General features: G+C 47.2%; 1 protein-coding gene across 1 annotated transcript in view; it reads left to right on the plus strand.

Moving 5' to 3' along the window:
• The first annotated feature begins 404 nt into the window (after nucleotides 1–404).
• Nucleotides 405–16,546, plus strand: part of LOC131912980 (probable cationic amino acid transporter) — a 31,002-nt gene continuing 14,860 nt past the window's right edge. The window contains exons 1-4 of the mRNA XM_059265297.1: nucleotides 405–632; nucleotides 9,367–9,513; nucleotides 12,457–12,665; nucleotides 14,490–15,367. Of these exons, the coding sequence (XP_059121280.1) occupies nucleotides 558–632; nucleotides 9,367–9,513; nucleotides 12,457–12,665; nucleotides 14,490–15,367 (1,309 nt within the window). The 5' untranslated portion in view covers nucleotides 405–557. The remainder of the gene's footprint in view (nucleotides 633–9,366; nucleotides 9,514–12,456; nucleotides 12,666–14,489; nucleotides 15,368–16,546) is intronic.

Consider the following 16,546-nt stretch of genomic DNA (forward strand, 5'->3'; position numbering starts at 1 on the left):
GAAGTTTTCACAGAACATGTTAGACATATGTACATGTGTGCCACAAATGTCCCAAGATGCTCCTGACTTTACACGTACCTGCCCTGCCGTGCTTCCCCCGGTGTTTACAACTGTCTCATTACATGTTCCAGGTTTTGATCTCTGGTATCAGGTGACCTTATCTGTGTCCCAAACTTCCTCACTTGCAAATAAACACTTGTACCTGCTTATGGGCCATACAGTGACATGTGTATGTGTACACACAGAGAGACAGACAGATGACAGACAGACAGACAGACAGAGAGCCTTCGCTGTCCTTTCTCACAGACTAGCCACTACTCTGTGAGTCATAGCAATTCGGATGCAATGGGGTAGAGTGAGTCCGTGGGCCCTTTCTTCTCTTTGGAAGATACTAACCATGTCTTCCTCCTCTAGGGAAAGGAGAAGAATCATACCCAGACCTCCTGGCTCTGGTGATCGCTGTCATTGTGACCATCATTGTAGCTCTGGGGGTGAAGAATTCCGTAGGCTTCAACAACGTCCTCAATGTCCTCAACCTGGCAGTGTGGGTGTTCATCATGATCGCAGGCTTCTTCTTCGTCAATGGCAAATACTGGGCTGAGGGCCAGTTCTTGCCCCACGGCTGGTCAGGGGTGAGTTCAGTCCCAGAGGCTAATGTGCCTTCCAGGATGGGAACAGTCTAAGACACATTTTCAAGAAAACGTGCTCTTTTAGTTAGGAATGTTCTGAAGAAGTCTTTAGATTTTAACTTGTTCACTGGTTTCACGGGCATGTGCTGAGTGAGATCCCAGTCTGCACAGATAGCAGTAACAGATTAGATGTGGTGTGCTCGCTCAACACGCCTACATCCATGTTAATGCTGTATGCATTACCTCATCACATCATCACAATAACCTTGGGCAGAAAATATTCACAATTGGGACCGAAGGATGAAGGCATCTGTGCCCAGAGAGGGCCAGTGACTCCCTGTTAAGCACTGTGCCAATGGGAGAATCAGAACCTAAAGCCAGGGGTATTGGACCCAAAGACTGTAGGAACAGCTCGATTCTGCTAAGAGCAGCCGCCATGCACAGAAATAGACAAATTAGTAAAGAAAGCCAGGAAGAGTGGATGAATGGGAAAGGGCTGAGTTTTGCCTCAGTGTTAAATTAGAGGGAAAAGCATTTGTAATCAGACTCCAACATCTAACTCTGGAAAGAAAGTCCTGCTGGGGTCTGAGAGCAGTGGAGTGACAGTTTGAAGTCCCATCTGAGAGGCACACAGTCCAGCTAGTGTAGTCCGGGGACAGGAGGGCAGGCTTCGGTGGGAAGGACGTCTTCAGATTCCATCCCCAGGAACTGGTGACAGTAAAAATGTAAGTCAGGGTGGCAAATTCTTTACACTAAGGTGGCTCTGAGTTCCACCTGACTTTTTCTGCAGTGTGCCTAGAAAACATTTATTTTATGGATTTACTGGTAAATAAAGCCAGACTTTTTTTGATGGTGGAGCATAAGTCAGAAATTTTCTAGATGGCAGCATCTCAGAAGTGCCCAGGTCCTGTCCTCTCATTTCACAAGTGAGTGACTCTCCAGAGCTCCAGAGAGCAGGTCGGCCCGGTGCTGGGGCAGAGCACAAGTGCAGGACTCTGCCCAATTTGCTTTTGTAGCTTTTGCAGCTTTTGCTTAGACTGGTTTTCCTCCAAGACATCCAGGGATCAGAAATCACTCTTGGAGAACATTCAAAATAACTTCTGTTTATTCTAAGCCATGCTATATCAGTCGGTGCGGAGAAATAAGCAAGTCGTTTAAGGCGAAATTGCGAGTCTTCTGCTGACCTGTAAGAATTCCACGGAACCACGAAGTGCATCCCTCCTCTCTGAAATGAATAAATACCGAAACTGGTTGAAACCAGAAAGGGGGACAAAGAAGCACTGTTGGATCCTAAGTCTACATTTTCTTATGATACACATTGTTCTTTTCCTATCACAGAAGAGAAACAACAAATTATAAGAGTGGAAACAAGGAATGTCTCCCGGACCCCAAGTGCATTCTTTTTGTAACTCATGAAAGCGTTCTCACGGTTTTCTCCACACCGTGAGGGATGACTGGGTTGAGGACTTACTGGAAGACGCTGGGCACCAGTTCACGTCTGTGTTCTCAGCTCCTCTCGTTATCAAGGAAGGAGGCAAACTTGCAGCAGATGCTTGCAGAAGAGGATAGCCTCTTGGCTGCCTTTGTGTGGTACTGTAAGAGTAATGCCTGACATGCCATGTTCTGCTCCGTCAATGTCAGCCTGCTCTTACAGTGATGCTTTATCCCCACCATACACTTGGAGCGCACAGGCTCTGAGAGACTGGTAACACACTTGATCTCACTTCACTTAGGACAAAGGCTATAGGATTCCAAGGCCCTTTCCTTTTGTTTTAGTACCCCGTGTATACTACGCTGATCTCTCTGCTCTAAGCATTCTTAAAAATAATGAAGACGATGAGGGCTGGGGAGATCACTCACCAGGAAATCGCTTGCTGCCTAGGCAACAAGCATGAAGACCAAAGTTCGAATGCCCATAACCACATAAATGCCAGCCAAGCAGGCATGGTGGCCCAACAGTAATTCCAGCTATTGGAAGGCACAGACGGGGGTCCCAGGTCAAGATGGCTGGCTAGATTGACAGACCCTACCTCAGTGAATATGATGGAGAGCAACAGAGGAAGACTCTTAACAACAGTATTGGGACACACAGGCACACATACTCACACCCTCACAGATGTAAACACACATGCACATAAAATCATAATAACAAGGTAACTAATCCTGCATATTTTCCTTAAACGTTCATGGAGAATTAGAGTACTGGACTTTTTTCACAGGCGTGGGTACTTCGTTTGTGTATGTCCTTGTGCACCACTGTGTTCATGAAGTACCTGCAGAGACCAGAAGAGAGAACAAATCCCCTGGAACTGGATTTACAGATGGTTGATAGCCGCCATGTGGGCGCCACGAATCAAACACCCATCCTAAGGAAGAGCAATTGTTTCTCTTACGGGCAGAGCCATCTCTCCAGCCCCTGAACTGGAATATTGGAGCTGAAAAAAACATTAAGAAATACCAAGTTCTTATCTTCGCTCAGACTGGGTGTGCATCACCCACTGTGAGGACTAGGAGGAGTAAGGGCCTCTGAACAGCCTTTCCTAATTGTGAAGAAAATGATGCGTCTTTTAGCCCTTTCTTTCCTCTGGTGCTCTGTTCTGGGGTCCTCATTCTCTCTGAGGTGTCTTCTTCCCGAGTCAGGGATTCTTTTTTTTAAATATATTTATTATTATTTACATGTACGTGTGCCCGAGGTTAGGGCCATCCACTGGAGTTCAAACAGGTTTGAGCTGCCTGATGTGGGTGCTGGGAATTGAACTCAGATCCTCTGCATGAACAATACAAGTTCTTAACCGCTAAGCCATTTCCCCAGACTCCCCTGAGTCAGGGATTCTACACCCTTCCCAGTCAAGAGGCCACTGCTTCAAGGAGTCATCAGACCAGCTTTGGGGGCCCGGGTTTATGCACCCTGGATTCTCACTTGCTTTTGTAGAAAGAAAATAAGGTCTAGATTTAGGTGTAAAGAAGAAAAGAAGCAATGACTTCTCTTTGTGACAAGCACTTTCAAATACATGTTTCGTTTGCTCTTCACGGGAGCCCTGGGAAAAACAGCAGTGCTGTCCACTTTCATGCCGAAATAGCTGAAGTTTCATCCAAGACGGCAGTGCTAGTAAGCAGTCTAGCTGAAATTGAATTCCAGTCTTGGGTGAAGCCAAGTCCGTATTGACTCCACCTCCCCTGGTTTAGACCCCTTGAGACCACCCAGCTCTGTTTAAACCTCTGGCCACTGACCTCACCTAGTAACCTGAGTAGACTTGTCATTGGCCGCTAGAGCAGCCTGGCTGGGCGTTTGGATTTTTAATGTGTATCTCTTATCCCAGAAAGAAACAAATGTACATCCCTGTGCTGTGACAGGAAGTGTTATCTGAGCTCCACGGACAGCATGCGAGCTGATGACTCAGCCCCCCATCCTCTGCCTGGCCTTGGATTGCTGCACGTGCTCCCCAGTGAACAACCTGGCCTTGCTCTTTCTCTACTTTGGTTTCAGATCACTTTTCTTGTCCAGCAAGGCCACTGTAAATTTAAGTCACGTATTGTAAAAGTCTGGCACCTTCTCATGACTCGATCACCTACCACAGCAGTAAATGTATTCCCACCCTTATCTAACAATTGTCAGCAAAAATGTTTTCTTACTCAGCAGCTGCATGGGTGTCTATGCTGCTTAGGGAACCCCTGAGCCCCACTGCTAACTAGGGGACTAGTGCAGAGTTCCAGTCTTGCGGTGTCCTGTGCTTTAGGTAGAAAGGGATGAGGAAATGAGGTAGGGTTTCATAAGGACACCATCACACTGGTTTAAGCACAACTTGCAAGTGCCATGAAAGGGTTAATGAACAACCAGTCCTCTGGCAATGGGGCCCTCACAAGCCTCTTCCAGCCACCTCCTTCCAAAGAAAATAGCTTAAGGAATGGTTTACTCACTTAAAGGTTCTGGGTCAAATGCTTCTTTGGTCTTGAAGAGCTTAAGAACAACAAACATTTTCCCCTATATCAAGTGACTCTGGCCCTCAGTTGAACCCCGGCTTCCATCTGCAATTCCTCAGTCTCTGGACATTGTTGGATGTGGGCGCCCTTTATGTTATTTGTTCTTGATGCTATCTTATGGTTTTTCTTTAACCAAATAAGACATTTTACCAGCACAAATAGCTCCCAGGAAAATAGTCCATAGTAAGAATTTGCAAGGAATTCTAAAGGCCTCCAAAGGAAAGCTATTGTTTTCCATACTCCCCTGGTCTGAATCCATTGGTTGGAACCTATTAACACATTCCACTGTCACTGTGGACAGGCTGCTAATAGAGCCAGGCCACGAGGGTGGTTCAAATGCTATTAGCATTGTCATTTTGTCTTGTCAGGCTGGCAGTAAATTAGACAAAGGGGCCTAGTTATTTTCTAACGTCTGAAGCTTCTCAAAACAACACAGGAAGGTCACCTCATCCTAATGCCTCACAAATATCATAAAAACCTGAGGGGCATAACTTTTTTGTTTTTGTTTTTGTTTTTGTTTTTCAAGACAGGGTTTCTCTGTGTAGCTTTGGTGCCTGTACTGGATTTCGCTCTGTAGACCAGACTGGCCTCGAACTCACAGAGATCCGCCTGCCTCCACCTCCCGAGTGCTGGGATTAAAGGTGTGTGCCACCACCTGTTGAGGGGAAGCACAGCTTTCAGGGACCCTGCACACTGAGTAGCAAGCCACTCAGGACAGTGCCTTTGACAAGTGAGCAAGCTAGAGCCCTCCGTGTGTTGTGATGCTTCTCTGCAGAGCTGTTGGCAGGGTAAGCCCATTCTGAGTCGTCTGGGCAAGTATCGGCACAGGCTCACCACACGTAGGTTTTTCATGTTTGCAGGTATTCCAACCATAAATGCCACTGGCCAGATGAGATCTGCAGAGAGCGAGGCAGAAATCAGCGTTCATGATCACACCTCCTCACCGTTTTGTTTTGAGTTTCTTTGTCCTCATATTTGTTTACAAGAGAGAAAGGGGGAGAGAGGGGGGAAGAGGGAGAAAGGGAGAGAGAGAGAGAGAGAGAGAGAGAGAGAGACAGAGAGACAGAGAGACAGAGAGACAGAGAGACAGAGAGAGAGACAGAGAATAATCTTATCAGATAGCTGAACATGATGGTGTATACCCATAATCCCAGCAGCCCAGGGACACAGATAAGTGGGTCGTGACTTCAAGAGCAGCCAGGATCCCATAGGGAGACCTTGTCTCAAGACAAATTAAAAACTAGCTCAACTAAAAAGTTGATCTTTCTGCTGATTTTGTTTACTTCACCTGTCTTACTAGGCTGGAGCCTGTTTGACCTTGTGTGTTAGACTCCCCAGTTCCCTCCTTCACCCTGGTCTACCTCCACTCTTTCTTCTGTCCTGTACTCCAGACTTCCTCCTTGTCCAGCCTGTAGGGCTTAGCCAATGGGAGATACTACCAGACAATCAGAAGACAAGAAGAGAGGAAGGTCATAGTGTTACCTCTCACTCCTGCCAGCCCTGGCTCCACACTGGCTGTGTGCTCCTGCTGGCCAGCCCTGCTCCCCATTTTTAGATCTCACTGGATCCCAGGAATACCATTCTGCCCTGGACTCCTAAACTTATACATAGCAATGGTTGCCTCAACTTCCCTAGTTGAAGCTTTGATACTGCCTGGACCCGCCTCACCTTGCCTATATTCCCTCCATTAGTTTCATTTCCCCCACATCATCCGTGTTGAATTCTGTTACCTGATGAATGCAGAAGGACTCTCAAACGTCAAGTCTTTGATGGATCTGGTCTTTCTTCAACTATTATTGCTTCCTAATTCTACATATGCAGATTCAGACTAATCTTCACCGTTTTTATAAGTGTTTTTCCCTCTTCCCAACTTGATCATAGTTAATTTTCTAGTGTCTAATCAATAATTGTCATCCATGCCTTTATTCATTTGGAAAATAGAAGCATTTGCGTTTTGCAAATAATATAGATGCTTATTAATATTAGTCAGTTTATTACTATGGTCCAAGTTATATTTGTGGTCCTTCAGCATCCTCAGGACTTCAAGCACCACGAGGCCAAGCTCAGAGTACTTTCTTCTCCTTATCAATCACAGTGCTTGGCACATGGCGGTACTTAGTATAGATGTGCCATGTTCTAAGTGGAGGAGAGCTCTATGCCCTTGGATTTGATTTGTCCTAGAAAACTTTACAGTAGTGATAGTAATAGCATTAGACAGTAAAGGCTAATATTTATTGAGCACAAACCACACTATGTGATACAATTTATCTCATTTACTTTTTGAAACAACCCTATGAGTGAGTTGTTATTCCTATCTTAGTAATGAAGAAATGATTTCCAACAGACTAGAAACTTATCTTAGGTCATCCAGCTAGTTTAGGACACAACCAACCAAGGTCTGTTGGTCTACAAAGTCCACACTCCTAGCAGACCAATCCCACCCACATACATGGCTCTAGGGTTTCCCTTTGGAGCACACAATGCTTATTTCATTTCAGCCATGACATGGCTAGTCTTCTCAATGCTTCCAAAAGGATGAAGGAAAGTGACCTGTCATCACTTCCACTGAGTCCGCTACTTTTCAGGTCAGCCATCCTCGGCTCCTCACATAGCATGGCTCACACCCCTCTCCCCTTCTAAGGGAGACTCGCCTCAGTCTACCTGGCTGTTGTGCCAGGTCACCAAAAATGTATAAGAGGGTTTTGTGTGTGTGTGTGTGTGTGTGTGTGTGTGTGTATGTTTTATGTTTATGTGTGCACATATGTGCACATACATATGCGTGTGCGCGCGCGCGCGGCGCGCACACACACACACACACACACACACACACACATATGAAGAAGAAATTTGTTAAAGAAAGAAAAATAAGACCTATCTTAAGGCATGGCTTTGCTATGATCGAGACAAGTTCACAAGCTGCAGTCCCAGCATGTATTCAGCCTTGGAAATCAGTAATATTCCCCAGACAAGAGAAAATGAGCATGCATCCAGACGGCGAACTTGCTTCCATGATGCAGTAAAATCTGTTCCCTTCCTTCATCTGGCAACTGACGGCACTTTCCACAGCCTGCCTGAGGGCTCTGCTGAGGGAAAATCGGTTTCTTCTCTCCCAGGGACAACTTGTGTCCACTCGGTTTGCTGGAGTGGAGCAGTTCTTAGCTTTTTGTGCTTTAGTTCCCTTTGAATACGGTGAGGCTTATGATTCTCTTATTAGAATTAAATTTCAGACAAAGAATCTAATTATACAGAAATTTTAAAGCAATTCTATATCCAAGAACTACCATAATTTAGACCAGCACAAACAATTTTTCAAGATCTCTGCCAAAGTCTCATGATGTGAAAATGTCTAGTTCTATTGGTGACAAAAAAAATCATAGAACAATCATCATCAAAGAAATCCTAAAATTTAGTTAACAGCTAGTAAAAATTAAAATGTGACTCTTCCAGACAAAGTCACATATTTCCCAGAATACCACTAACCCCAGAATCAGAACTCCTAGGACAGGAGACTGGAGTGTGAAGATGCCAGCTGGGACCCTCCATAAGAAACTGTTTCATTTTACAGATGAGCAAAGGTTACTCTTGGCTGCCTGAGATGACATTTAAATTTGTGATGCATTTTACTGGTTGTAGTATCTAGTATTTTTGTTTGCACTTATGAAGAAGTCCTTGGGGAAGGTTAAAAGTTAACACTTCGGGTTAGAATGTATTTGGCATATCCTTTATAAACCCTTATAAAGGGGGATAGATAGTCCTCTCTACACACGCTCTATCCTCCAGGACCCCTGACGGAGTTCAGAGTTTGTGTCTTTATCTAGAACACACCATCCATCTTCTACTAGAGCACCCCAACTGCTAGAAGAGTCACATTTTCATTTTCAGTTGATACTGAGACTATCAAGGCTAGGAAAGCTCACTTAAAAGAAAGTCATATGGTCCCCACCTGAAGGGTTTCAATAACATCTTGACTGAAGGCCTAACCACCCTTAGAGTCACCTAAAATCCTGCAGACACAGACATCAGCCAAAGTTTCTGAGTAAATGGCATCCCCCCAGCTTTGCCCAGCCGCCTACCTCATATCCAACTGGGTCATTCAAACGCAAAAGGAGCAGAAAGTCAAACAATCTCATCATCCTCCCATCTTCCCTTTAAAGGCACTAGAAATCTAAAGCTTGCCTGGCCTCCAGTCTAGACATTACCACAGAGATAGGCTCTCGGGGCAGAATACTTCATGCAGAAGTAGACGCACCTCATCCACAGAAGGCCAGCAGCTCACATCCAATGTATCCATGGTGGTCAAAAGTACCTTTCCACATTTCCAAAAATCTCTTACATCTTGGTTGAGTACTGAGAGGTGAAACTAAAACATAAAGTATAAAATATACAAGAAACACCCTGAAGGAGGCAGCTAGTGGTAAAGAACTTCACTACATGAGACCCTAGGTTCGATGCCTCCTGCACAAACAACAGAGAGCCAACACACTGATTTTTTTTTTTTCAAAAAGAATTTGAATATGTTGACTAACCCAATTTTTATTTGGCCATAAAATTCTCATCTGTATTTAACACATGAGGAGGTGCCCAGTCAGACAGCAACGCAGAGCAGATCAGAACTTGGCTGCTTACCACCAGCTCTTCCACAGATCCCCTGTGCCACTCGGGAGCATCTGCAGAGCACCGGGCGGTTCTGGGCACCACATTTAAGTCATGTTCTGCCCTCCTTTTCTGAGCCTGACAGATGTCATTATCTTTACAGGTACTGCAAGGAGCAGCCACATGTTTCTATGCTTTCATTGGCTTTGACATTATTGCCACCACTGGGGAGGAAGCCCAGAACCCCAACACATCCATCCCTTATGCTATCACTGCATCCCTGGTCATCTGCCTGACAGCGTATGTGACTGTAAGTACCAAGTGCTGATGGGACCCTCCTCATGACCCTTTATATTTTATTGTAAAAGGTGGTTCTAGGGCTAAGGAGAAGGTTCAGTATTGTAGTGCAAGTTCAAGGACATGAGATCAATCCTGAGAACTCACAGGAAAAGCAAAAGTCTGGCATGGTTGTGTGTGCTGGTAACCCCAGCACTGGTGAAGCAGACAGACAGATCCCTGGGGCTCACTGGGCAGCCAGCTTCACCTGCTCAGCAAGTCCTAAGCCTAGGAGAGACCCTGTCAAAAAAAAAAAAGCTAGACAGTACCTGAGGAATACTTAAGGTTGTCCTCTACACAATCTGTACACACATCTGCACACCCTTGCTCACACTCACACATACATACACACACAACAACAGCAACAAGTGTGGCTGTAAGACTGACAACTCCTCTCTCAGGACATAGACTTCTCCTCACTCCCTGTTGATGCTTGCATGGTGTTTCCTGTGTCCCCTGTAGCTCTACCTATCAATGACAAGAAGAAACTCGAGACCTCAAATTGGAAGGAAAGAAAAGCCCCACGCCCTCACCTCAGCCTGTGCCTCTCCATCCCTACCCTTGCCTATGCCTAGGGACAGTGTGCAAGGAGCGGGCTGTCATCCGCGCTGCTCAGGTCATAGGCTGGCAGTAACGGGTGGCCTCTGTGCACAGCCTCAATGCTCTTCTGTCTTCCGGGCGCTTCCCGGCAGTGGAGAGGCAAGCCTCCCACAGAGGCGGCGAGAGAACACGCTGTCCTTGGGAGACACTCTTGCCCTGAAATCTGGAGAGAAATGCAGTTCTTTCCAGCTCGGTCTCCTAACACCAGCTCAAACTCACCCTCGGGGTTTCCCTCAGAGAGAAGCCTCTAGCCTGGTCTCCTCAGGACACATGAATACACTCCCACACACACACTTCTAATGTTTCCTTCTCAGTCCTCATGGCAGAATTTCTCTCACAGAAATTGTTAGCCTCATCAAACACCTTCTTAGCTCCTAGAGCCATCTGACCAGCCACCAGGACATGGACACTCCCTGGTCCTGAAAGTCTGAATGGGTCATCACACTCAGGAAGAAGACAGCATCCAGGGTGGATGCCACCTCTAAAGATTCCAATATGCTAATCTGAAGAAACACATATGTCTAATGAGCTCAAAGTCATGGAAATTGAAAATAACTCAGGAGAGGGTACAGCCTATCAGACTGGCCAGCCCTCATTACTCCAAAAAATCGTCTTTAGCCATTACCTAAGGAATCCAGATCAAATGATGAGGCACGAAGAACAAGATTGTCTATTGATGGAAATCCAGTTGCCCACCCAGACATTCATTCTTATGAATGAATGGACCAATTATCACCTCCCTCCATGAACACACAAGTGTCTTCATATTATCTAGACCCTGATTATCCTACATTGTGGGAGGTGGGAGGTGGCAGGGCAGGAGCAAGAGATCTCCTCTGCTCTGTCTGTCCCCGTCCACATTTCATCTTTCCACTCCTCCCTGTGGAGGTAGACCCTGGCAGCATGCACGCACAGAGAAGCTTACCATCACGGTTCCTTCCTTAAATAGCACTTTATAGACTGCAGAATACGCTTGTGTATCCACCAAGCTAGCAGCTTAACCCATGCTGATCTGTGTGACCAGAAGACTCTGAGATTTGCTATGAGAACCAATCACACTCCTCCAGCCACTCTGCTGCATCCTCACAGGCAATGTGACAAGAGACAGCCCTGAGGGCCACTGTCTTTCAGACTACCCAGGCTTTAGTTGTGCCTCGGGGACCCCTGGGTCTCTACTGGTCAGTAAACAGTCACTGTAGCACCAAGGTGCTGGGCTGCCACAGCATAGTCTGCTGTCTTCCCTGGTGACCATGGCTTCCCTGGGGGACCTTGGCTCCTGAGGAGCAGGCAAAGAAGTGGTCTGATGTGACCTCCATCCATTTCAGACTTTCAGTTCCCTTCTTGGTGTCAAGTTGTTTTCTACACGCCAGGAGGAGTCACGTGTGACGGCTGTTTAGGGTCAATGTTAAAGAAATCAATTTTACAGCAGATCTTTGACATAGAAAGGAAACATGACCCCTACAGGAGTCTCCAGACAAGCGTACCCTGGTTAAGTAGAGACACAGTGGCGTCACAGAGCACGACTGGATCCATCCCGATGCCACAGTTCTCTGTCGGCCTGCATGACTCGACACTCAGCCAGAGGGAGGAAATGAAATGAGTCCTTACTGTGACCTCGTCAGCTCATTGTCTCAAATACTATTGGTGCTTTGACCTCTGAGGTTGTGAGTGAGAAGGAGGACAGATCAGAGCCGGTGGGTCCTGAAGAAATAGAAGTAAAGCCTTGTCCTTGTCCTGGTGATGTAGCCCAGGGGATAAGCAGATATGAGGTGGATCCCCACAAGCCGCATGACAGAAGAGAATTGAGCTGCCCTAAGGTGTGCTTCAGCCTACACAAGCGCACACGCACAATCACACACATGTGCGCATGCGCACACGCGCATATACACACACACACACACGCACACACACACACACACACACACACACACACACTTTCAAAAACACACAAATACTTTATAAAAAAGAAGAGGAAGAAGAAGTGAGAGCTTTGACCTTAGGGGCAGGGCACTTGAGGCCCTGGCCATGCACCTTCCATCTGGGCATGTCTCAGGATAGATCTGTTTCTGTGAGGCTTGAAACATCTGTGGGTTTTTCCTCAGATAGGAAAAGGCCACGGAGATATTTTGGAGATGACTTGGTCCCAACCACTGAAAGTGAAATTAGGGAGAAAACACGGAGACCAGACGGTCTAAATAAAGCCACGTGCCAGCTAATGGTTCCAAACTGCCACAACGGCCTCTGCCCTCAGGTCGGGGTCTCCCGCCCATGCTGTCTGTCCCCTCTGCCTGCAGTTCGTCTTCTTTTGTCTTGACAGGTGAGCATGATCTTAACTCTGATGGTGCCATACTACGCCATCGACACGGAGTCCCCTCTCATGGAGATGTTTGTGGCCCATGGCTTCTATGCCGCCAAGTTTGTGGTGGCCGTCGGATCGGTGGCGGGACTGACAGTCAGCCTGCTGGGCTCCCTGTTCCCCATGCCCAGAGTCATTTATGCCATGGCTGGTGATGGGCTGCTTTTCAGGTAAGGGTCCCCAGGAAATGGTTCCACTCTGCTGCTGCCGCCGCTGTCCAAGAGGACTGTCACCCACTGAGATCAGCTTGATGGCTGCCTTTCCTAAAGACTGACATCTTGTCAAAGTCTGGGTTTCAGGAGCTCAGCCTCTGAAACGGCCTCTCAGATGACTCTAGGTCCTTCAGTCCAGAACCAAGGGATGTGAACCCTTCTCCCTCCGCTGACAGGCATTTCCCTTGTGGGGACAGTCGGTCCAAATCACTGTGTGGGAGGTGAGTGTACTTTCAGAAGGAAGAACTCAGGGGTATCTTAGACCTGCCTCATAGTGAGACCTGATTCCTTTCTCCAAATCCCCCGAAGCTGAAAACATCCAAGGGTCAGAGAGGCGATAAATCCTCGAATGAGAACATGGCAATTGTTACAGTAACTGTCCTTTGTCAGACAATTATCAACACTGGTGCAGCTGGGTGGTCTGTGTACTGTGTCCAATGAGTATACCAGGAATCAAAGAGGTAGAAGAGCCTTGGCCCAAACCTTGCAGCTGATGAGTGGTGGGCCAGAACTTGAAACCAGAACTATCTGGCCTGAAACTCAGACCTTCATTGTTTAATGGTGTGAGTGTTTGGCTTGTTTCTATGTACCCCATGTGTATCTGGTACTTCCAAAGGCCAGAAGAGGGAGTCAGATCCCCTAGAGCTGGAGTTAGAGATGATCGTGAGCCACCATGTGGGTGCTGAGGACTGAACCCAGGTCCTCAGGAAAAGCAGCCTGTGCTCTTCACCACTGAGCCGTCCCTCCATCCCTGATCCTCAGACTTGTCACAGTAGCAATACTTTTGAAGTTCCAGCCTTTTGGGCAGCCACGGAGTGGTCTGTCTCCCACTGACCAAACTGGACATGGCCCTTTTCTTGATCTCCAGTGCCCGTGGTGGGGGGTCAGGAGAGCAGGCTCAGGGGCTTTACTTCTGCCACTGGCTGTCACTTCCTGCCCGTTCCCTGAGTCTACACCAGGCTAGAGCAGCTGCACTGGGCTGCTGGGTAGATCGAGACAGGGCTGAGGTGGTGGGACAGCTCACGACTTCACACACCGTAAGATTTCCTGCCACAAAAAATAAATTAATTAAAACCAAAGAGGAAAGACGCTATGGGCCCTGGCACACTTAACCGTTCTGTGTGATTCAGAGGAGAGAAATGATGGAGAATGGAGGAGGCAGGGCCAGGAGAGGAGAGAGGAGGGCAGAGGGGCCTCTCTAGGGCTCTCAGGGCCTGCTGCAGAGGGCCTGGTTCCCTTCTCATCTCCAGCTGAACTTGGTCTGTGTCGATGAGCCTCTCCCCTGGCATGCTGCTTTACCAACTCGATCCCTGTCCTTTTGGTGCAGGGCGGTGGGTCTCAGGTGTGAGAGCTTGAGGTGTCTTTTAAAGTACAGTTGGCTGGACATCACCTCCAGAAACTCTGATATGGTAGGGCTTATGAGCATGTTCCTTCCCAGTAAGAACTGGTAATGTTGCAGATTGACAAGTTTTCCAGCTTCCATGTGGATTTCTGACAGACTTCCTAGAGTCAATCAGTCCTTCCTGTCACATAATGAATAGGACTCCTTGGTTTCCAGGGTTTTTTTAAGGCTTCATATCAAGGAATTAAAGTGAATTCTCTAATGATGTCCCACAAGCCAAACTGTGGGACTAGCGTAGCAGACAAGTTAATCGGAAGGGCAGGGCAGGAGGAGCTACCCACACCAAACTGCTGACATTGCAGTTCTAACCTGCTGGTATGTGAGAAGCAGTCACCGTGGGTACTGTGACTCCTAACTCTCTGCTCACACCTTCCCTCCAGGTTCCTGGCTCACGTGAGCTCCTACACGGAGACACCAGTGGTAGCCTGCATCGTGTCCGGATTCCTAGCAGCTCTCCTCTCACTGCTGGTCAGCCTGAGGGACCTGATAGAGATGATGTCCATCGGCACGCTCCTCGCCTACACCTTGGTCTCTGTCTGCGTCTTGCTCCTTCGATACCAACCCGAGAGTGACATTGATGGTTTCGTCAAGTTCCTGTCTGAGGAGCACACCAAGAAGAAGGAAGGCATCCTGGCTGACTGCGAGAAAGAAACGTCTTCTCCTGTGAGTGAAGGGGAAGAGTTCTCCAGCCCTGCCACGAACACCTGCGGGGCCAAGAACCTGCCGTCCTTGGGAGACAATGAGATGCTCATAGGGAAGTCCGATAAGTCTGCCTACAACGTCAACCACCCCAACTACGGCACGGTGGACATGACCACAGGCATAGAAGCCGATGAATCAGAAAACATCTATCTCATCAAGTTGAAGAAGCTGATTGGACCTCGCTACTACACGATGAGAATCCGGCTGGGCCTTCCAGGCAAAATGGACCGGCCCACAGCAGCAACAGGGCACACGGTGACCATCTGCGTGCTCCTGCTCTTCATCCTCATGTTCATCTTCTGCTCCTTCATCATCTTTGGCTCCGACTACATCTCGGGCCAGAGCTGGTGGGCCATCCTTCTGGTTGTTCTGATGGTGCTGCTGATCAGTGTGCTGGTGTTTGTAATCTTGCAGCAGCCAGAGAACCCCAAGAAGCTGCCGTACATGGCCCCCTGCCTCCCCTTTGTGCCCGCCTTTGCCATGCTGGTGAATATCTATCTCATGCTAAAGCTCTCCACCATCACATGGATCCGGTTTGCGGTCTGGTGCTTTGTGGGTAAGCAATGTCCTCTGGAGCCTTGGGCGCCCCCTTTTTAAGGTCTTGAACAGGCTTATCCCAACATTATGCCCTAACTGGACAAGACATCTCCATTCTTGAGAAAGTGGGTTGGTTCTACAGACCCATGCTTTCTTCATTGGTCAATAAAGCCAGTGACCACTGTTCTGCCTGATGTGCTCTTGGTCATGGTCCTGGAAGAATGATGCTCATCAATCCATTACTTCACTAAATGCCTACTTACTGAAAGTTCTTCTTGTGTGAGAATAATTAGTGCCAGAAAAAGGTTTGATTAAAATGAATACCTATTTAAAAAGTACCAGAGGGAAGTATGATAGCATGTGGGGGGAGGTTGGCTGGAGTCCTCTTAGACACCAAAAAGTATGGTCAATTATAAAAGACTTCATTGATCTTAATTTGACCAAATTAAACTAAAAGGTCAATACAGTCTGATTTTTTAAATAAACAAAGCCTGAGCCAAGTGTGGATTGGGGCATTATTTTTCTGATACAATTTTATCATGGTACCATTTTACACCGCTCAGTTCATTCTGGCTTTTGTAACTATTCAAGATTTTCCCCAAGGTCCTTGTGTTACCCTAAGAAATGCCAATGGAAGGTGTCCATCTTGCCTTCATCCTTGCTGACCTCCATCTGTTGTTGAGTGACCTAACTCTGTTAGAGCCTCCATCATCCCATCTCCTGGTGTAAACTCCGGGAACTCACTTTCACTGACTTTAAGAAGCCCCATACTTTCTCAAGAATTCCGATTTGACTTCGTGCTCAATTAGTATTGAATGCACTTTTGCTCCGTGTTGGTTACATCTAACCATTGCCGATGTTTCTGAGGCATCTGGGGATGGATCGGTATAACTTGAGAGGGGCATCTAAGCAAATTTAAAGTTTATTTGTGACTGTTTTTAAGTCCTTGGTAGCCCAGGGGGTCTCCAGTAATGAATACTTAGCGAAGGAAGTTTGGCAGAGCAGGAATCTCTCTCTCTCTCTCTCTCTCTCTCTCTCTCTCTCTCTCTCTCTCTTCCTCTCTCTCTCTCTCTCTCTCTCTCTCTCTCTCTCTCTCTCTCACACACACACACACACACACACACACACACAAAGTATTTCCTGCCTCAAGCAAGGACAGCCGTGGCTCAATTCATCGGGTAAGGAGACAGACACTCAC

This window comes from Peromyscus eremicus, chromosome 6 (genome assembly GCF_949786415.1).
Source record: "Peromyscus eremicus chromosome 6, PerEre_H2_v1, whole genome shotgun sequence".
NCBI classification, from domain to species: Eukaryota; Metazoa; Chordata; class Mammalia; order Rodentia; family Cricetidae; genus Peromyscus; species Peromyscus eremicus.